Raw genomic sequence first — 23,570 nt, 5'->3', positions numbered from 1 at the left:
TATTCCACATTGTTGGCGGCAAATTCAAATGTCCAAAAAGGGCCACACAATTCTGAAGAGACCATAAATACATTCGATCTGTCCGGAGGTAAAAGTTTCGCTTCACATTGGCTGCGTGTATATATCTGTCGGCAAAGCCGACTGACACTTTTTTACTTGTTCATTGTATCATTTTAAAGTACACGTAGAATAATGGCATATTGAATAGATAGTGCTGTCACACCAGTAGTGGGATTCTCTAGCGTATTTTTTGGTTACCGACAAAAGTCGGTAAAAATAAAATGCTTATTACAATTTAGGCAATTAACACAATATGTCGGTATTTTAGCGACCAAAATAAAGGAGGGTTGGAGTTTTTTATTTGGGAAATATTAAAACAACGACTTTTGGACTAATAGTACGTTTATATATAACCAGATTTAACAAACCCACTGGGTTTCAAATGTCAATTCCATTGCTTATATTTCAAATAAATCCTCATAAAGAAGGTTAACCCTGCAAAAGGCTATAATATAAACATGGCCTTAGCCTGACTATTTTGAAAAGCAAAATACCAAAATAAAGTTGTTGCTAGTTACTACTATAGACTGTGGTTACTACCAATACATATTTATAGGTACTTTTCATTCATAATTTTGCGTCAGAGAATCCCACTACAGCTGTTTGAATATGAAGTGTCAAATACCTTCGTAACAAAATTATTTTTGTTGTTCTTCTCCAATAGGATAATAATAATTGTTCCACAAACATCCCAGACGGGACAAGGGACACTTCTCTCATATCAATGTGTGAACCCCGATTCATATTAGCTCAATGATATGGGACCTACTGTTTATCGCCGAGTCCGAACGGCGTGTCTTACGACACCGCTTTATAGAGTAGTTTTACATGACTGAAATACTCAGGAAATGTCGCCAACATTACTGAGGGGTATTTTGCCACCGTTGAAATGTTTGGCAACATCAAACATTTGGCCGGCGAATCGAAACCACCCACGACCTTCTGCGTGCAAGGCGGGTGTGCATACCATTGCACTACGGTGGCACCGTAGAATAGGATATGTTTCAAAAAATTTCTAGTCTATCGGACAAAAATTAGCTGAGATATGATCGCTGAAAGGAAAAAAATCATTGTGATTTGTACGTAATATCGAAGTTTTAAACGCAGTTTTCTTGAAATGGAATTTTTGAAAGCTGTGCCCACTATAGCCACCGGATTGACCCGGAACCATAGTGTTTCGGTCAGCGGCTGCCAACCCAGCATCAAACATATGCTTCTTCGTAGGTTTCTATGATGCTACAACAACTATAACTCATGAATTTTTTACAAAAAATCTACCAAATTTTTGTAGATTTTTCTTTCATCTAAAAGGTACTTTCGGATTTATTTGTTGAAAAATATTGCATAGTTTTCTGAAAAAATGCATAAAGCAGTTTGCGGAGCCAAGTTTTGTCCGATCGACTCGAAATTTGTTGAAACATATTTATATTTTTTTTACAATTTAATTTATTCGGAGGTTTGAACCTGGGTCCTCTCCAACAACCAGACAATGTTGTCGAGGTCTTAGCGTTCTAAGGCACTGCCAATCTATCATATCAAACATCCGAAATGGAAAGCATTACAATTCATGAAGAAAACCCATCTTCGATTGTAATGGGTACTTTACACGATATGTATTTTACATATGGGTTGTCACTTTGCGTATACATTTTGTATATAAAAAGTGACAACCCATATGTAAAATACATATCGTGTAAAGTACCTATAAATGTGTATGTATTGAGAAATGATTCTCTAGACAAGACACTAGGCTGACTTAATAAGAAAGAAAAAGGCTTCAAAAATACTTCATAATACTTTGTAATAATGGTTGTATAAATAGAAGTTATCAAAATCAGCCTTTGTCTTCTAGCCATTCACATCCGATATACCTGATGAGCTGAATAAAACCACCACGATCGTAGCATATTGGTTGGTTGTGTAATAACGTCCCCAGCGTTTATTCTGTTTTAGGCTTTAAGCTGGAAACACATACAACGTTTGGGTAAAGTTTTGTGTCGTTTTGGCCGTTTTTACACTGTTGGGCATGATGCCGAAAAATTCAAATTCATTTGAAATATATGCCGACAAACAGATAAACGCTGGACTTTGGTGTCGTCGTCGCCCTGTTGTTGTTGTTTTTTTCTCGACGCCCAACGCAAAACTTTAATCAAACGTTGTATCTGTTTTCAGCTTTCCTCTTTCGAGTTCAGATAAGCGATCGGGTTTTTACTATAAAAAATAATGCAAAAGAAGAAACCAAATTAACATCGACCATTGCACAATTAGTTTCACTTAAAATTTGTAGAAAATAAATTTATTATATTAAAATACATGCCACACACCCACTATTTCTAAAAGTTCTTTTTTATTGTTTACTGTGTAAATTAAGCCAATAATTAAAATGATTTGAATTTTAAAAAGCATTCAATGTTGTTTAACGTACTTATGTAAATACGGCCATCCGTTAACATGTAAGGTACAACATTTACAATTTTTATATTTCCTGTATCTTCAGAGTTGTATTCGACTGTAGCAGTTATTCCAAAAATACACAACCATTCATTGAACTGTTCGTAAACTTACAGTAATACATTTCCGCTCCATATTGTCCAGTTTGTTTAAGGTATAAGAAATACTGAATAGCAAAACTTTGTTAACAATCCAGTGGCAGTTAAAGGAAACTGAATTAAAAACAAAACATCTTGAAACTTTGATGCATTAAATTAAAAAAATATGTGGATGATTCTGAAGCAACGTAACATATTTGTTAATTTCACAGTAAGTACAGCAGTGTATATACATCCTATTGATTTTTTGCATAGACATACATATGTATGTACCTTTGTATGTACATACATACCGATAATTTACATTCTAATTTATTTTTTATATATTTAGTCAAAATGTTGTCAATGGAAACGCCGCAACACCAGGGCATCTATGCTCCATTGAACCAAGCAATTTCGGATTCAGAATCTGAAGAAGAGATACATAATTCAACAAAACATCATCAAATCCATAGACAGAAAGAACTGTTTTTACAACAGCAAGCGCACCTAAATTTAAAGACCAAGGGACGAGTACCGCCCAATACATTAAATTTGCAGCCTAAATCATACCAACAGAATCGTCGCAAACTATTAATTGAACGTCAACGACAACTGGAGCGAAATTTATATAAAAATTCTCAATTTCAGAATACAGATTCCAAAATAATTGGTAAGCATGTCAATGTTCTTAATATTGTTTTCTATTTACATCAGTTTATAATGTACATATGTGTGTGGGGAGTGTTTGTAGCGTTAATATGTACATGCAGTACTTTAGGGGATGATGTAGAGGAATTTATATTTAGACTACGCTGTTATTTCAGTATTATCCAAATTGCTCCAAATGCAATCTAAGGGGTCGATTATGGATAGCAACCCAATTCCAGTTACATAGCCCACAGCAAATTTAATATTAAAAATGTTTATTTCCGTATTGATATTTATACTTTTTACAATTAAATTAGTAGCTTAAGGTTTAAAACACTGATATTAAATGAATTCGGCAAAAATTTCTGTCATTTCATTTATTTTAATTCTATGATTTTCTCTTCTGGCAACGCAATTACAGTTGAGTTGCTATCCATAATCGACCCCTAAACTTTTGTTTTACCCATTGCACTATAGGTAATTTGCCCTGTTTTTGAGGCAAAAAGTCGATTTTGCTACTTTTAATAATAATAATTTTTTAGTTGGCATTGAAAAAAGAACATGTCAAAATTTATTAATATGAATGATATTTTTCAAAACAGCGTCATTATCGCGGTTTAAATTTCAGTCAAAGTTAGAATTTCGAAGAAGAACTAAAAAAATATATATTGTGAGGCATATTTCAATGTTCTTAAAACCGCGGAAAAATAAACCAAATATAAATATATGTAAAATGGAATAGATTGGCAATTGCGAGAGGAATTTATTTCATATATAATATAGCTTAAATATTTTGGGTAGCGACCAAAAAACACAAAAAGTCAGAAATAAATATTTTATTTTTCTTAAACTCACTTCATATAGACTTATACTAAATTGGCCGTATTTGGCCGTGATTTTGCCACCTATAACACATTACTGAAAGTCTTCTGCATTGGTATTACTAGGTTTCAAAACCCGATTTTGCCCGTTTTTTGATATTTATGAGTTTTTATTAGGTTACTTCTCAATAAAAAGTCTTAAAATTGTGGAAGTTTTGGTTGAGGAAATAAATAATAATTGTAAAAAATATTGTTGTTTACAGTTTCATTACAAGTAAAATAAGTAATGGCGACAAATTGTTCGGTATATCCGTGGTTTTCTATAAACTGTGCGGCAGTAGTAAGCTTTATTTTATATGTCTATTACATATTAATCATTAATACGGTTTAAAGGAGTACTAAACTCGTCTTTATTAACGTATATTCAAAAAATATACAAAACTGTAGTAACAATTCGTTGCAAAATCTACTCGCGGGGACAAAATTTGTGTTACTTACTACCGTGATCGTTTTCATCAGTTTGTTGTGTATAAGAAAACTAATGAAAATGGCATTGGAAAAAATAGCTTTGTTCGTTATATACGTAGTTGCTTATAATCGTTGTTCCTTATATCCGAATTTATCTGTAAAAATCTTTGTTTTATCTCACTTTTACACATAAATAATTTAAAAATTTAAAAAATCCTTTAATTCCGCTGTTATTAATTTTTGTCTCAAAAACAGGGCAAATTACCTATAGTGCATTGTTTAAATTATATCTGAAAATGCTTTTTGGTGTTATAATGCAAAGATAATCATTAAAAAATATTATAATTTACTTTTTCTAACTTTTTTATTTAAAAATACCTATGAGGTTTTGAACTGATAACCGAAATTTTAACCATATAATAGAAGATAATTTGTATTAAATTCGATTGAGAATTCCGAACAAGTCAAGTTCAAGAAATACAATTGGACTACTTAAGTCTTTGTCTGGTCACTCCTTTCATGTGTTCTCAGATTGAAAATTACACTATACAACACAAAAGATAATTACGAGATAATTCGACCAGATTATGAAAGAGGACCGAAAAAAGAAGACACGTGTATCGGCGTTTTGAAAGTTTACGTCGGGAAGTAACCTAAATAGGCGTGGCAAGTTCCGTCCATTTCTACAGGTTTTGAAATATTCGATATCAGATTTCTTGGAATCCTTGCATTTTAGGTATAAAGTGTCTTTGGCAATATGACTGACAACAATACGGGGTATCTTTTTATTGAAAAATTAACCCTCATGCGAGTCACTAAAGTGGTCTTGTTGGTCCCTTTTTCAAAAACGTTTAAAAACTCCTTTAAAATGTGATCGTATCAGATCAAAATATTCTACAAAATTATTTGTCATAAAATTTTACTATAGGTCCCCGAATACACCAAAACTCTAAATCGTACCTAAACGTACCAGTATAGGAATTCTATAACTTTTATCGATTAAAAAGTTGTTAAAATTTCTTTTGTTTTTGTAACAACTACAAAACAAACAAATGGAATTGTTGTAAAATAAACAATGAGTAAAGTTGTTAAAAAGTTAGAGAATAGGTACCCAGGAATCAGCCAAAAGTAAAATCACGTTTTAGGGTTAATGTTGTACTTTATCTGAGTTTATAAAGTTTCATCCCACAAAACTTCATTCTAGTTAGAAGCCGTCAAAGACAAAAATAATCTCCATCAAATTTCAATATAAGTCGCCGAATAAATAAAATATGTATTTGCAATATATATCAAGAAAATATATACATCAAGTTTGCCAACAAAACACTCAAATATTTTTTTAATTAATTTTGTTTTGTTCCTTTTTCGAGTTGATGCATGAAAGTAACATGAAATTTAGTTCTAGACGAAAGGTGTTAAAAGCAGAAATATTCTACACAAAATTTCAACAAACTAGATATCTGAGTAAAATACTTTGTTAAGAAAATTACGTTACAAAATTAGATATTATAGGTAGAAATTATTTGTTAAACTTTTAGACTCTTAATTAAAATTTATTCCATACTGAGTCAAAATTTAAAAAAAAAAAAATCGATTTTGTTGTACAGTGTTATCTTCCATTTCCGATAGTTTTATTCTGACAATTTGGTCTCTCTGCACTCCAGCTGAAATGTTTGCCTTTCTTGGAACCCAGCGTCTTAGCCTTTCCAATGTTGTTAGTTTAGACCAAGGCATATTTGTAGAAGGTAGATATGACAATCTGCTGTATTCTCAATTTTTTTTATATTGGGTTTTCAAAATGTAATAGGGTCATGATATTTAAAAATTCGAAATTTTCATCCAGAAAATACTTCGTTTAATTTTTTAATTTTTATTTATTTCAATTTTCATATGCCCAGTCTTTCAACCTTAAGGCTGTATACTACAGTATAATGTTCACTTTAATAATATATAAAAAAGCTTAAATATAACAAGGGAGGGATATTAGAACTACTAAAAAAAAAAAAATAATAATAATAATAATTACTATGTATAAAAAAGGGGGCTGTAATTATAAAATAAAAAATGTAAATAAAAAACATTTTGATTAATTGAATTTTGATACTCCAAGAATGGAAAGGATTTTAAACTACTCCAAAAGAAATACAGCATTCATAATAAGAGCAACATATGTAAATATGTATAAATAATATTAATTTTTTTATTTTTATTTTTTTTTTGATTAATGAGAATTTCAAAAACAAATATTCTATGAAAAGATCATTAAATGCAAAGTAAGAATTTGAACTACATTTCAAAGGTGTAACTAAAAGGACGCAATACAGTTCTAAATGTTTTATATTTACATTTTGATTCAAATTGTTTTTATTTTAGAGGATTTTCAAAATGTATTTGTGTTTTTCCTGACAAAACTTTAAGAACGACCCTATTATTCAATATTTTCTTTGACATTAAATTTTCCATACCATCAATGTAGTTTTTGCAAATTTGTTAGTTGTTGTAATTCATGCATCGACCTTATATAAATGTGCCTTGGTAGATATGCGCGACAGTATATAATAAAGTTAAAAAATGAAAAAATTAATTGCATAGATTTGAATTTTTTAAAAAAATGTATTTTCATGGACGTGGAGTTTTTAAAAAATGTATTTTCATGGACTTTGATTATTTAAAAATGTTTTTTTTTTGGGCGTGGGGTTTTTAAAAAATGTATTTTCATGAACGTGGATTTTTTAAAAAATGTATTTTCATGAACGAGGATTTTTAAAAAAAATGTATTTCTCATGGACTTTGATTATTTAAAAATGTTTTTTTTTTTTTTTTGGCGTGGGGTTTTTAAAAAATGTATTTTCACGGACGTGGAGTGTTTAAAAAATGTATTTCCGTGCGGAGTTTTTTTCCTTCTTCTTCTTCCTTCTGGAGCAGATGTGCCATCGGATCACAACTTACTCGTGGCAAATATACGAATTAAGCTCGCATCAAGTCGGACAAAACAGCCCCAAAATAAAATGAATATTGAAAAACTTAAAGACTCGGCAACTAAACATGAGCTGCAAAACAATATACATGGACAACTACAACAGTTGAATGAAGAAAATATGCACGAATTGTGGAACAAGGTGAAAGATGTTATAAACACGACTGCAAAGAACACTCTGGGAAAGCGAACATCATCAAGAACAGAAGAATGGATTACCGACGAGATTCGAGAACTATGGAATGAGCGAAGCAAGTACAGAAATAAAAACTATGAAAAATACTGGGAGATAAATAAGGAGATACGATCTGCGACCCGAACAGCCAAAAATGCGAATTTGAATGCCAAATGCCAGGAAATTGAATTTCTACAAAGTATACACGATGATTTTAACCTCCACAAGAAGCTAAAGGAAGCCGCCGGAGTATATGGAAAGAAAATAACCAATCCAGTTCTAATTAACAAAAACAATGAAGCTGTATTTGACTTGGAGGGAAGGAAGCAGATATGGGAGGAATATATTACCAATCTTTTTACTGATAGCGAACGATCATCTTATGAGGATGTTTCGGAAATTCCAAGAAGAGGGACGCCTATAACGCAGAGCGAAGTAGAACGCGCTATAAAATCATTGAAAGACAGAAAGGCTACAGGACCGGACGAAATCCCATCAGAATTACTGAAACTTATTGATTCCAGCAATATACGCCTACTAGTCAACCTTTTTAATTACATATACAACACTGGAAACTATCCACAAGAATGGCTAAAATCAACCTTCATCGCAATACCCAAGAAAAATAATGCAAAACAATGCAGTGACTTCAGACTCATTAGCTTAATGAGTCATGCCTTGAAGATATTTCTAAAGATTATTCATAGTAGAATATACAAAATATGTGAAGCACACATGGGAAATACCCAATTTGGGTTTAAAGAAGGAATGGGTACAAGAGAAGCACTATACTGCATCCAAATTATAACACAAAAATGTAGGGATGCCCAGAAGGATGTATTCATGTGTTTTATTGACTACGAAAAAGCATTCGATACCGTCAAACACGATAAATTAATGGAAATATTACATAATATAGGAATGCAAGACAATGAACTTATGTGCATAAAAAGTCTCTATTGGAATCAGTCGGCAAGAATTGAAGTAAGTGGAGAACCAACAAAAGAAATTGGCATCTCAAAGGGTGTTAGACAGGGCTGTCTTCTATCTCCCTTATTGTTTAATGTATATTCAGAGAAAATATTCCAAGAAACGCTAGAAGGAAAAAACGTCGGAATAAAAATTCATGGGAAAATAATTAATAACATAAGGTATGCGGACGATGCCACGTTACTGGCTGGAAGTATATCCGGTCTCCAGAAACTTGTAGAGAAACTTGCACGTGTAAGTGAGAAATATGGCCTTAAAATAAACATGAAGAAGACGAAATATATGGTCATAAGCAGAAAAAATCCCCATGCAGGTGTGACCTTAAAAGTACAAGGTACAGAAATTGAAAGAGTGCGATCTTTTAAATATCTAGGGATACTAATAAACGACCAATGGGATCCCTCGAAAGAGATTAAAAGTCGTATAGAGATGGCGCGAGATGCTTTTTGTAAATACAACAAACTTATGAAAAGCCATGACATAAACGTAACAACGAAAGTACGTTTTATAAAATTCTATGTTTGGTCGGTGCTGCTGTATGGAACAGAAGTTTGGACGCTCAAATCCTCTGATGAAAGAAAATTGGAAGCCTTCGAAATGTGGATTTACCGGCGAGTACTGAAAATACCATGGACTGCGAAAATTTCTAATGACGAAGTACTAAGAAGGATGAATGTAAGCCGGCAGATAATAACAACAATAAAAAGTCGCAAAATAGCATATCTTGGACACGTATTAAGGAACAACAAATACAACATTTTACAAGCAATTTTAAAAGGAAAAATTGATAGAAGGCGTGCTAGAGGAAGAAAAGAAACATCTTGGCTCAAAAACATCATGGACTGGACAGGTCATACCGACGAAACTGATCTGCTGAATGCTGCAAGACACAGAGAGCTGACAACCACTATACTATAAAATAAATATAATGCGATAAATATTAAAAAACAAAATGAATTGTACGATCACTTATATCCGGATAACGGATGAGTAAATAAAGAAGAAGAAGATTTTCATGAACGTGGATTTTTTAAAAAAATATTTTTTCAGCCACTTCAATAGTTTAACAGGGCTGTGGGGTCAATAAAGGAAAATAGGAGGGATTGCAACTCATACACACAAAACAGTCTGTGTCTTTTGACCGACAGACAGGACACCCACCGACGGAGAAGGATTTTTTAAAAAAATATATTTTTTCAAGGACGTGAGCTTTTTAACAGATATTTTTTATGTACGTGGATTTGCTTAAAAATATTTTTTAATGGACGTGGATTTTTAAAAAAATATTTTTTCATGGACGTGGATTTAAAAAAAAATTGTTCTTCTTCTTCTTTATTTGCATATTCGATCTCCGAATATAAGCGACCAATACAATTATATATCATTATTTGTTACAAATTTTAAGGTATATTCATATATTATTCGTGATCTCCATAAAAGCTTCTCTATTTCTGGCTTCACTCAGTAGGAATGAGAAATTTTCAATGCCGGTCCATTTCAGAATATTGTCAATCCATGATGTTTCTTTCCGTCCTCTGGATGGCTTCCCTTCTATCGTTCCACCGATTATGGTTTGGAGCAGCTTGTATTTTCGGTTCCTCATTATATGTCCAAGATATGACACTTTTCTTCTTTTTATTGTTGTAATTAGTTCACGTTCTCGATTAACCCTTGTCAGAACTACTGAATTGGGTATCAAATGTGTCCATGGGATTTTTAGGATACGTCGATAAATCCACGTTTCAAAAGATTCTAGTTTCTTTATGTCAACGGCTTTTAGCGTCCATACTTCTGAGGCGTACAGCAAGACCGACCAGACATAAGTTTTAACAAATCGAATTTTTGTTTCCATGTTTATGTCATGACTGCATAAGACATTTTTGTATTTGAAAAATGCACCTCTCGCCATTTCTATTCTGCATCGTATTTCTTTTGTGTTATCCCAGTTTTCATTTATTTTGACGCCGAGATATTTAAAAGTCTGTACTCTATCTATATGTACATTATTTATTTGTAATTCGGTTGTTTCTTCGTTTCTGGATTTGGATATAATCATATATTTAGTTTTTGGGATGTTGATCTTTAACCCATACTTTTCGCTACAGATATTTAGACGAGTCAAAAGGAATTGTAATTCTGACAGGCTACTTGCAATTAACGTGGTATCATCTGCATATCTGATGTTGTTGACGAATGTTCCACCAATATATATGCCTTTACGAACGTTAGAGACTGATTCTTGAAAAATTCTTTCGGCGTAAATATTAAATAGTAATGGTGATAGTATGCAGCCCTGTCTAACTCCTCTCGATATTGCAATGGATTCTGTAAGTTCTCCATTAATGTCGACTTGTGCTGTTTGGTTCCAATATAGTTCCTTGATACACTGTAGTTCCTTTCCTTGGATGCCAATAGAAATGAGGATTTCCACCATTTTGTCATGCTGTACGGTATCGAAGGCTTTTTCATAATCCACAAAACAAATGTATACGTCCTTTTGTACATTTCTACATTTCTGTATTAAAACTTGTATAGAGAGTAGGGCTTCTCTCGTACCCATGCCTTCTTTAAATCCAAATTGCGATAGCCCCATGTATTCTTCACATTTTTTATATATTCTGGAATGTATAACTCTTAGAAATATTTTGAGAGCGTGGCTCATCAAACTTATTAGTCTGTAATCGGTACATTGTCTTGGGTGGTTTTTCTTCGGAATTGTGATGAAAGTAGATTTCAGCCAGTCCTGGGGGTATCTGCCTGAGTCGTATATGTAGTTAAAAAGTAATACTAAAAGCTGTATGTTTTCGTCGTCTATCAATTTTAGTAATTCGGAAGGAATTTCGTCTGGTCCACAAGATCTTTTATTACGTAATAATTTTATTGCAGATTCCACCTCAGTTTTAGATATTGGGTTCCCTGTGAGTGGTTGTTGGTTAGCCGAAACGTTGTTTGATCGGTTACTGTCAGTAAATGTTTGTTTTATGTATTCACTCCATACTATTATTTTTTCATTTGTCTCAAAAACAGCTTTGTTGTTAATATATAGTATTTTCGGTATTGATTTGTAATATACTCCTGAGGCTTCTTTAAGTCGTTTATGTAAATTGAAGTCGTCATGAAGCGCCTGCAGACGTTCAATTTCCTGACATTGCTTGTTTAAGTGCTCAATTTTTGCGGTTCGTATTGCCGATTGAATTTCTCTTTTAAGTTCAAAGTATATTTCATAATTTATGTGTTTATATTTTCGACGCTCTTCCATCAATTTGAGTATGTCGTTTGTCATCCATTCTTTATTTTTAGGTTTTTTGTAGTTTCCTAGGTTATTGCTGGCAATATTTTTTAATGTATTTTTGATAGAACTCCATATGTTCTCTACTTCCTCCCTGTTTATATTGTCTAATTCACGATTTATATGTTGCTTCACAACTGCGAGTGTATTATGGTTATCAAGTTTCTCCACAGCAAATTTCCTTCGCCCAACCGTTTTCCTTGCTAGGGATATTCTGCAACACATATTTGCTAATAGAAGATTATGATCGGATGGCACGTCAGCTCCTGGATAAGTGGATGTTTTCTTTATGCATGAGAAAAACCGTTTATTTATGATTATATAATCTATTTGATTTCTCACAATGTTGTCTTTTCGATCTTGTGGAGATTTCCAAGTATACAGTCTTCTTTTGGGAAGACAGAAAAATGTGTTTGTTATTTTCATTTTATATTCTTGGCAGAATTGAATCAGTCTGTCCCCTCTTTCATTTCGATCTCCAAGTCCGTATTTTCCCGATACACTAGGTACAGCTTCTTCTCCAACTTTTGCGTTAAAGTCACCTTGGATAATATTTATCTCATGGGATTTTGTGGTTTTTAATAAATATGTGATTTCGTCATAGAATACTTCAATTTCTTCATCACTTTTATCTGCAGTTGGCGCGTACGCTTGTATTATGTTTATATTCATAGGCTTTGCTTCTATTTTTATGAGCATTGTTCTATCTGATTTTGGTATAAATCCTATTACAGAATTCGCAATATTCTTTTTTACTATGATTCCAACTCCATTCCGGTGGTTGTTATTTTGATTGCCAGAGTGGTATACCTTTGTGTTGTTAGATGTAAACTCGCCATTATCAGGCCACCATGTTTCACTTACACCCAATATGTCTATGTTGTAATGGTTCATTTCGTTTATTGTGTTGGCTAGTTTTCCTGGTTCGTAGAGACTTCTTACATTCCAGGTACCGATATTTAGCTTTCTTTTTGTTTTACCTCCGGGGATTCTTAGCACCCTTGTATTGCCGGAGACTAAGGGCCGTGTATTTGATTCATTGTTCATAATTGTATGGTTTTCTAGGGAGGGAATACATCAGTGGTTTCCCCTTGCCTTCTGATGGGTTTATAGTTTTCCGTCCACATACTCAGCCGCTCCAATGGAGTACAGACGCTGTTTGCTGCCGCTTAATTTAAGGCAGACGCAGCTACCTGTTGGTCCGCGGGACGTATTTGATTTCCGTCCTACCACCCATATCTGGGAAGCTTTCCCCTATCCGCCACCTGGGGACGCGCCCTATAGGGGTTACAGGCTCCCCCTAGGGAAAAAAAAAAAAAAAAAAAAATTGTTCATGGACATGGATTTAAAAAAACATTTTTTCATGGACGTGGATTTAAAAAAAAAATATTTTTTCATGGACGTGGATTTAAAAAAATAATATTTTTTCATATATGTACATATATTATATTGAAGTCTCTACTGATCTAGAACTATTTTATCTTATTACTTCCAGCTAACGGTCATAAGGTGGACAACATGCACAACAGCGGCAGTGTACAAAACACATATTTGCGATCTGTTATGATGTCAGACGTAGGCATGGCATCAGATGGTGGTGGTCCATGTGATTCGGCAAATAACTTTTCCACTTTTAGCAATGAATACGACGAACGCAATCAAACAGACGCCGATAATGTGGCTATACTTGGTGGAAATGACTGTACAAAGGACATTCCACTTGAACCGATGTCTCCTGCACGACGATGTTGTTTTATAGCTTCTCTTTTGTTGTGTGTACTAACGGTATTAGTTTTTGTATGGGTGATTCCATGCAGTGAAGATGGCTCCTGCCCAGCACCAATCGATCGTGTCAAAACGCATAACTGGCTAAATAATTATACGAAAATTGAATTGAAGGCTGGTGTGAATATCGTTACAGGAGTACGAAGTTGGGAGAATAATTTGATATTTTTGTATCGCGGTGATGCCTTCTTTCCGGAATTTCGGCCAGACAATGCAAAACGTAATGGTATTATTTCTCTGATTGGAAGTTCGGGAGCTGTAGCTTGGTATGATGAAATGGAAGATGAGCCTGTTGCCATTGATTGTACATTACTCGATGTTGACAAAAACGGACGGACTGATTGCCTTATTATTGATGAGTACGGAGAATTAGGTGCCATAAATCCTGTTTCTGGACAGTGGCATTGGCGCTGTAAAGAACGTTCCCCCCATAAAGTCGACGCACTGGATTTCCCCATAATATTACCAGACTTGGATCGAGACGGCGTATTCGATATTTTAATGGTAACTACTTCTGCTTCAGATCACCAGTCAAATAAACACGTGCCACGTAAAGGGGAGGCAGCAAATAAAATCGAACCAATACAAAGAAATTTCTTAAGAATTCTATCTGGACGCAACGGTCAAATAATAGGTGAAGGGTTTAAGGTCATCGAATGTGATATTGTGCGTAAGCTACAATTAGAAAATGGTCAAACAGTTTCCTTCAATTGTATTCACAACAAAACTGAAGCGCAGCGGTCTAAAACATTGGCAGAGTTGTTCTCCCTCATCACAAATAAATCTCTTATAGGCCAAAAACTTGTTCCGGCCTCGAAAATATCCCAACACCACCGCCACTACGGCCAACGAAAAGACATTGACTCACAACGTAACATCTATTCGCTAAATGGTCGCGAACTTATTGTTGAAAATCGTGGCAAGTGTCCCGAAGATTGTAATGTTACCTTTATTCTAAGTGAGAATCGTAATGGAAAAGCGTATACGGTGCGGAATTTTACAAGCAGCGGCATGTATGGAATGGTCCCGGCCCAATGGCATTTCAAGAACACAAAACCCAATATGTCGGGTTTTGTAATGAAATTTTGGAAATGGAAAACTGAATCGCCAACCAGTGGACAATCATCAGGTAGCAATAGCAATCCACGTGGAAATGAAACGGCTCAAAAGACCCAAACGGCCAAAATGAAATCCAAGTCAACGAAGAGTCCAACCAAAGACAACACTTCAAAAACATACAAACAAAATCACGTGCATAGCGAAGAAGACAATCAACGAAGCAATGCCCATCAACGTGAATTGAAACATGACGAGGAATATGATGCCTTCGATCACGTTATACATAAACGTAGTTCATTTAATTTTGATGCGATAGCTCCGCGTTCGAAGCGCAGTACTTCCATCTCGAATACGACAAACAAGAAAACAGCTGGTCCAAATCTTCTAATGGATAACTATAAGATGCAACTGATTACCGAATCGGTAATACTGGTACTTTTTATTGGTACTGAAACCCGCATCGAGAATACCTCGCAGAGTAATATCGTACAGTTTTGTCGAAATGATCGCAAAGCAGTGGTCTGTCAGCCGGATCTAAATAATCAAGAGAACTCTATGCTTATTGCGGATTTAGATCAAGACGGTTCTCAGGAACTTGTATCCTATATGTCAACGTTTGTGCAGGCAAGCGAAGGTTCCCAAGACTGGCGTTTGGTAACGTATGTACGATTATTGCGATTACAATCGGAATTACCAGCTTTTTATGGTGATGTAAAAAGTAATTAGAGGTAGTGGAGGAAGTGAGTGCATAATGACATATACTCATACATAAATATGTTCTTTTGGTCTATCCTGGTTAAAATAAAATACAGCATTTGTACATACATAAACACTTGTATGGAAATAATGAAGTTCATAATCTAAATAATATTAAATTGTGTCAAGTGATTGACTAACAGACTGGTTTATTTATTCATATTTAGGGATACGAAAAGTATTGTAATTTAAGGACTAATTACAACGCCGATTCTTCCAAAGGATCATGTTGTATGCCAAATTATTCAACCAAATATACTTACTGCAAAACCTGTTGTGACACATTCAAATATTGTTTTTTTTTTTACTTTATAAATGTTGTATTAATGGAAATATGTAAAGTGTGTGTATAAAATAGTTAATGTTCTGGGTTTCAAAAATTATTTGGTTATTTGATTGCCAACATTGTTAAGCAATATCACGTTTGACGTCGCTGGTATTTCTTAAATTGTAATACTACTAGACATCTGTAGTCATGTGTTACGATGTTCCTCACGGCGACCAAACTTCATGTCCCTCAAATAGTGTATACTATCACTATTTATCAACGATAATATTGTCGACTTTAAGGTGAGCAACGATGCCAATTTATATTTGAGTGTTAAAGATGAAGCCATTTCAATTAATTGGGCGATATTTTCATCCATTCGTTTAGTTATTAGATTCTGTTTACTATACACTTGAAATCTGAAATTTCTCAAAATTATTGTGTGTGGTAAAATGAAATGCATTTTGCTTACCCCTTAACAACATTTTCGATAATATCATCGGTAATATCAATTTGTTGGAGAAAATCGATAAAGTAGGAATTATTGACTTGAATAATGTATTGGGAAAGTAGTGCCTCTGACCAGTTGATATCGTAACCATAAGCTCGGCTAAGTATTAAGGCTTGTGGAACACTAAAAAGTTTAAAAAATATCATTAGAAGTAGGATAAAATGTGAGATAATTAAGAAAGAAATATATATAAAATATTTGAAATTTTGCCTGATCACCTGATCATTCGATTATGGACTATATCGGCCCACTCCTTCGGGTACCTCCCACACGAAATTCGGAAAAAGTGAAATTTAAAGGCACCTATACGCTTTGAAGACTTTTAAGCAGGTAGTCCTTGCGGCCACCTTGACGACGGTAGAATGTTTTCGGGGCAAGTCCATAGATAATGACATTCAAGAAATCCTGATGACACCAACTAAAAAGGCAAATTCGCAAAATAACTCTCGCAGGGAGTTCTGATCGGTCCCGACGGTACCTGCACATACAATTTAGGAAAAGTGCAGTTTGAGGACTCATATAGAATCTATTTGAATTGTTGCTTGAAAGTTGTTTTAGCGGAGTAAGTCCATACTTCCTGAGATACACATATTAAAATGTACTTGCGATAACTCTTAAACCTTTTCGAAAAATTGCTCCGAACTTTGTTCAACGTAATTTAATATTTCGAATTCTCTATCAGAAGTTTGTTTTCTAAGAATTTTTGGTATATATCAATAATTTGGTATAACCCCCCCCCGCCCCCCCCCCCCACAATTCAGTACCTATAGATTTCACGTATTTTGCAATAAACTCGTCATACATAAATCAATATATAATAAAATTGTTCCACAAACTTCCCATACGGGACAAGGGAGACTTCTCTCATATCAATGAGTGCACTCCGATTCATATTAGCCCTTCGATATGGGACCTACTTGTAGAGAAGTTTTACATGGCTGAAATACTCGGGAAATGTCGCCAAAATTACAGATGTTGACTGGTCTGGGAAACGAACCCACGACCTAAAACGTGCAAGGCGGGTGTGCATACCATTGCACCACGGTGGCAACTTAAAATCGATATACATATTTTATGTTTTGGATAACTTACCTTAATTCGTCGTTGACTAAATTTTTAAACTGTTGACGAGATTTTAATTGAATTACACAAGGGCACAAATAATTTCCAGAAGGTGCTGGTGGTTTCTCCAGAGCCTTGGTGACTAAATCGATTTGCATTGCTGTCAATTCCGCCTTGGCAGCGCTTTTCTGGGCCAACAGTAGTTTATTGTCCTGTAGGTAATTCTCTGCTGCGTGTACATAATATTCGAGCGACTTATTCAGCTGGTTAGTTATGTCGGGAGTACAACGTAGTTTCTTGATATCACCATCGTCTGTTAAACTTGCTGTGTTATTTACATTTACTTGAATTTCTTCGGCATCTTGTTCCCACAACTCAGCCAAATCTTTGTACATTAGGAAGTGCAAAGCTGCCAATTTAAATAGTTCCTTTCCCTGCTGTGGGGCACAATATTCTCTTAGATAGGCTAAAATAGCTTGACGCAAACCAATTGTTTTCTCTTCATCAAATTGGCCAAGCAATGATTCAAATTGTTCGTTTTCGATCAATGTATCAAAGCAGAAATACATTTCCCTATAACGTGCAATCCCAGTTAACATACGCACTATCAGAGACCATGACTTTGCCTGGGCCAGAATACTATTTAGAGCTTTGGCACGATTCAATACATTTGCTATTCCTTCCATAGAACATTCGTGGACAAAAGCTTGATGGGCTTTGATCAGTAGTTCCACATAAATAATATTCTGTTTTTTATGAGACAGTACTTGAGGTGGATGCGGTTGACTTGAAATAGGGGAAATAATTTCTGAAGCATTTATACTGTTGATATTGCCGCTGTTATTGGGCAGACCATACCGAGCAATAATTTCCGCCAGACGATCAAAATAAATATTGGCATTGTAGGGCTTATTGTCTTGGTATTTACGATATGCCTTAAGAGCATCACAGTATTCGAGGAGACATGCGCCAAGTTGTGTGCGATCTGGAGTTAATTCCAGAAACAAATGTAGATCACGGTCAATATTGTAACCCCATAAGTCGGCATTACGAAATGATGACTTTGCTTGTTGATCGGGGCTAAATATATAAAATCGTGGTCTTACAATAGCAGTGGAGATTTCAAATGCCAATAGCTCAGCTATTTCCTTTGGTTCCATATGTGTCGATGTCAGTATATCACTAACAACCAACAGTCGATGCAAACAGCCTTCTTCGGCTATACTCTGCAGCAATATGTGGACATCTTTGGTGCGCAACACATCGACATATTCCTTATCTAAATACATGGCGGCTCGATAACAGCTAATAATTCGCCTAGCAATATTTATACCATATTTTAGTTTGGATGCAATACCCTGCAATATTGTTAATGTTTCCTGTTTTTCTTTTGATGGGATTTCTTCGAATTCTAGCGTAGAACAGCTGTCAGATAAATAGGCTGCAGCACCTCCTCCACCAGCTGAGCAAAGAGTCCTCTTCGTAAACTTGGAAAAGGAGGAGCGCTCAATTTCGCTCAGTAATTGACGTTCATCTGCAGACATACAATAAACCGTTGACATGGACTCTGCCAATGCCATACAAAATACTATAAAACGTAAATCCAACGGTCTTATATCGAACAATTCCTGCAAACGTAAAGCTTCAACAATATCACCCTCATCCAATAAACGGTGCAACAACGATTCTAAACGTTTCACTTGTATCTCATTCAATTCAATTTTATTGCTGATATTTAAATCTTCAATTCCGGCCAATTCTTTAAGTTCCAAAAAGGTTTTGTAAAGAACTCTTCTTTCGGACAACATGATTTCTTCATAATATTCCGAATGATATAGAGTTAAATCGGCAGTGGTGGCATCCTCTAGCATTAGGTAATTCACAATCATATCGTACTCTATTTGATCACGGTCAAATGATTCATTAGGAAATAGATGATGATGTTTTATGACATTTAAGGCTTTTTGCAGGACAGTATAACGTGATTTGGGGGCATCTTCTGGCAAATGTGCTGAAGCATGTAGCAAAAAGTTCACCAATGTTTCCGGGGGCATTGAATGAACCGATACCTCATTTTCATATTGATCAAATGGAAATTTGTAATTATCAAATTTCGCTGGTGATGGAACATCCAATTGTGATTCCAAGGAGGTTACCCATTTACTATAGATTATATTACTAATGGGCTTGTGCAGTAACGAAGCTAATCGTACTGCCGTGTCATATTCCCTGGCTGCCAACACGCATTTTAAAATCCGTTCATATTCCTTGACATCACTCTGTTCGGCTTGAAGCAGTTGAATAAAATTCAGTGGAAAACGCTGAGCCATCGATACATTAACTGTCATCAAAATTTCACAAAATTGTTTTAACAGACAAAAGTCTAATTGTCCCGTAATATCACTTAAACCCGACTTACATACACAGGATAGAAATTTAAGCTGATCGACGGCTGATTCAAAGTTACTCTGGGTATGTAATAATAGCAGACGTATTGTGCGCTTCATTAATTTTTCACGTTGTGGACGGAAATTCAATGGCAATCGTATCTCTTCATTGCTCCATGCAAGACAGTACAAACGCAGTTCATGGACATTTGCATCGCTAAATTCATTCTGGGTTGACAGTTGCAGGAAACGAAACAGATGGATTAGCCCGTTATGGGGAAAGAAAATTTCAAAACTTCGTACAATTGCAGTTATTTGGTTTTGAGAAACTAGATGGTCCATGAGATTCCAAGGAAACTCCTGTGGACTATTGCCAAATCGCAGAACATTGTTCCACTGGTCTGTTGTGACCGCCAACCATACCAACCAGCACCATTCCAAATGTGTAAACTTCGTTTCGCCCACAGCTATAGATGCAGCCAAAACAGCCATTATAGGTAACCTTTGATCTATTGATGTTCTTAAGAATTTCACAATAGCACAGGCAGAATCCCTGTTATTGGCATTGACATTTTGCAAGTGTTCTAAAAATGTAGCTACATCTCCCGAAGATGTTTCATTACATGAATTCGATGAGTCCATATTCAATAAAATCAAAGCGAATATATCAGGGCTACCAATGCTACAATCTGCAAATACATGTTTGTTTTGGGCCGTCATACCATTAGGAGTGCCTAGAATATCATTTCCTGAGGTCATCGATGATGTCATTGTTTCTACTGATGTGTTTATGGCTCGCCTATCTCCGGCAGACTTCTTTTGTCTATTCGAATGTAATTGACGTTTAGTAATGCTAGAACGACGCTTGATGGTAGTACCATCAGAGTTCGAATTCAATAACGTAGACAGTGCCCTCAGCAAATGGTCACCAATTGGGGGAATATTGAAATATTTTACCAAACATTTGATTTGCTCCAATGGTATTTCAAAATAGTGTACAAGTACTAACAAGTGCCAGTAATCATTGTGAGCTGCATAACGTTGCATTATTTGAGACACATTGTCTTTGGATGAAGTATTTGGACAAATTGATTTGCACGCCATTATTGTACTATACTCGTTGATCGGGAATATTTGTGTATCATCTTCAATGGTCAACCTTTCCGTTAGCAAACGTTCTGCCTCATTAATGATTGAATTAAATCCTTTCCTGTCAGGGCACACATTGGGGTAGCTTGCGGACTGCAAATACTGGCGTAGTCTCAAAACACATCTCAATTGTTGTGTATCGAAACCAAGCATTTCGCAGAATGCAATACAATGGCTAATGACATCAAAATCGTTGATCGGTGTCTGCAGTGCCAGCTCATAGACACTTTCACAGGTCGTAAGCAAATGTGTTTTTGTTATCTGAGCATAGTTTTGTAATTGTTCGACCAACATTAGGTAAACAGCATAGGCACTTCTCGATTGCTTAATATAATGCACAAAATTTAGACGATGGTTGTTTTTATTCGTTGCCCCATCACCAACAGAAATTTTGCTAAACGTATTTGCATCTTTGCACAAACGATTTACATCAATACCCTTGAAGGTTTTTACTAGGTCATAAATCGTGGGAATACTTTGTGGATTGACAGCAGCATGGTTATTTTCATGATACAAAACAACTTTAAGATATGTCAGCGACTTAAATATTCCCGACGTTATGGAGCATTGCATATTAGCTAGGCATTGTTGATTCGCAAGAAACTCAAAGAGTGTAGCTAATGTCAAGTTATCATCACAGTCATTGGTATGTTGAATATATTTCGAAGCATAGTGATTAATCTAGAAATAAGAGCATATTCATTATTTATTCATTTTAACCGATCTAAAGTTCTACTAACCTTCTTTAATCCATCCAAATTGTCAGGCTTGTACGATTTAAGTGCAATTATGAGATTAAGGAGATCACTATTATCGTTGATTTCTTCCGACATTTCTTCAAGTTGTCGAACTGTAACAAAATCATTCAAGAGTAGATGATAAAAACTCCGTTCATAGATATAGCGGCCAATTGGCAAGGATTTGATGTAATCTCGATTTCTGTCTAAACTATTGCTGACACAGATACGTTGAATGACAGTCTCGACATTATTCCTTTCATCGGGAAAAAAGTATCCTGCATCCGCAAATAAATTTCGTAGCACATCGTCGTTACTATTGGGAAGAGATCGAATAGCATATTCGTACATTTCAGGCTCTATGGCCCATTCAGCGTATTTATCTTCCAAAGCGGATAAACTGGGCTGGGCTACTTTATTCAACTTCTGGTCAGATTGTCTGGACAACCAGGATATTATTTCGTCTACTTGTTTTGTTTCTATCAAAAAATTCCACATGACAAATTTATTGATGTGCTGCAATAAGTTTTCATTGCGATTTTCAAAGTACAACGATATCAGTATGTGTTGCTTTGTAGCGGTATCTAATGCCATCAACGCTTCCAAATTAATACGTTTCATGTGTTTCTTTACATCGGCCATAATTACATCGGACTTTCTTAGTTTTTCTAAGAGGCTCCAATGAAATTGCAAATCTTGCATATCACTTTCAAAGTTTTGTGGATACTTTTTTTGCAAATGGTCCATTAGTAATTCTCGCAGTTCCGGGTCATTACATTCACATGCAAACTGATAATAGAAACACTTTACATCGCGATGAACATTACGTAGGACAATTTCAGCTTTACAAACGAGTCGTTCATTTAAAAGACGTGTAACATAAGTCTGAACGATATCGTGAAAAAAGAACTCGTAATCACTGACGGGCATTTTTCTTTTCCTTGCCCAATACGATATACACAAATCAATATGTTCACCTTTTGTAGCCACCTCCTTAATGAGAGCCAGCTCACTAATTCCGGACCACAACTTGAAAATTTTATCCCGATCTACATTGCTGGCCATTTTGTATTGTATTGTCTTCTTCGTATGGAACGTTTGATGAAAATAAACAGTACGACGATTGCATTTCATGCAACCAACGGAGGAAATGTAACTGATAAGAAACTGTTACGATTTCCTTTGTGATCTTTGTTCTTCATAACATGGAATGTTTACTGTTCTAAAATTGAAATTAAAACTGTTATGATATTTAAATGGACTATTCTATACGAGTATTTTAAAGAGAACTTCTAACCAGAGACCTGCGCCGATCGGCTCACAGCCGGCTAAGCCGAGCCGCCGATAACATTTTAAAGAAGCCGCCGCCGACAATTTTGTCGGCTGGGCCAGTTTATGTTTGTAATTGTAAAAAATCGAATTTAGCTTGATTCCGCGCGAAATCACGAAACGCCTTCGAAATCACGAAACGACGCCGAATGTAAACCAAACATAAAAATATGAAAATTATAATTTTTATCATGCTTATGCTCTCTATTCGTCGTTCGATACCCAATTACAATTTAATTAATTCGAGAGGATTTATTTGACGTTTGCGCTATGGAATTGACATTTTAAATCCAAACCCACTGTGTTAATCCGATTAAGTGTAACCGGGGTATTAGCTTTCCACATGGTATAATAAGAAAGGTATAGCAGAGCTCACAGCTGATTACAATGTATTTTTTTTTGGTGACCGGCTTGTTTCAAACCCATTTTGATATGTTTTGCTTTTAATGTTCCAATTATGACAAATTTCATACATACGGAATTTGTATCATAATAAAAATACAACAAAAGCTGGTGCAATTAATTAAAAAAGAAAAGTTTCGTGTGACAGCCCGCAGACGCTATTGAT

The 23,570-nt window shown here is 35.0% G+C and overlaps 2 protein-coding genes across 2 annotated transcripts; one reads left to right on the top strand and one right to left on the bottom strand.

The window, feature by feature from the left end:
• Positions 1 to 2,580: 2,580 nt before the first annotated feature.
• On the top strand, positions 2,581 to 15,678 carry LOC141406242 (uncharacterized). The gene is made up of 3 exons (XM_073991461.1): positions 2,581 to 2,820; positions 2,941 to 3,261; positions 13,455 to 15,678. The coding sequence occupies exons 2-3, from the start codon at positions 2,946 to 2,948 to the stop codon at positions 15,527 to 15,529; spliced, it is 2,391 nt and encodes a 796-aa protein (XP_073847562.1). The 5' UTR covers positions 2,581 to 2,820; positions 2,941 to 2,945; the 3' UTR covers positions 15,530 to 15,678.
• Positions 15,669 to 23,042, bottom strand: LOC141406239 (spatacsin). Its single transcript, XM_073991447.1, has 4 exons — positions 21,677 to 23,042; positions 17,431 to 21,617; positions 16,300 to 16,461; positions 15,669 to 16,246 (listed from the first exon to the last, which is right to left on the bottom strand). The coding sequence occupies exons 1-4, from the start codon at positions 22,805 to 22,807 to the stop codon at positions 16,033 to 16,035; spliced, it is 5,694 nt and encodes a 1,897-aa protein (XP_073847548.1). The 5' UTR covers positions 22,808 to 23,042; the 3' UTR covers positions 15,669 to 16,032.
• Positions 23,043 to 23,570: the final 528 nt, after the last annotated feature.

The sequence above is a fragment of the Musca autumnalis genome, unplaced genomic scaffold (assembly GCF_047663935.1).
Source record: "Musca autumnalis isolate F117 unplaced genomic scaffold, ASM4766393v1 scaffold_1, whole genome shotgun sequence".
Classification (NCBI taxonomy): domain Eukaryota; kingdom Metazoa; phylum Arthropoda; class Insecta; order Diptera; family Muscidae; genus Musca; species Musca autumnalis.
This window is presented reverse-complemented; position numbering and strand designations above follow the sequence as displayed.

Bases quoted from the DNA above. Each gene is read 5' to 3' on its own strand.
- LOC141406242 (XM_073991461.1), top strand. From the start codon at position 2,946: ATGTTGTCAATGGAAACGCCGCAACACCAGGGCATCTATGCTCCATTG. The intron at 3,262-13,454 runs GTAAGCATGTCA...TATTACTTCCAG, and splicing joins TACAGATTCCAAAATAATTG to CTAACGGTCATAAGGTGGAC.
- LOC141406239 (XM_073991447.1), bottom strand. From the start codon at position 22,807: ATGAAATGCAATCGTCGTACTGTTTATTTTCATCAAACGTTCCATACG. The intron at 16,462-17,430 runs GTAAGTTATCCA...TAAACTTTTTAG, and splicing joins TTAGTCAACGACGAATTAAG to TGTTCCACAAGCCTTAATAC. The intron at 16,247-16,299 runs GTAAGCAAAATG...GAGAAATTTCAG, and splicing joins ATCGAAAATGTTGTTAAGGG to ATTTCAAGTGTATAGTAAAC.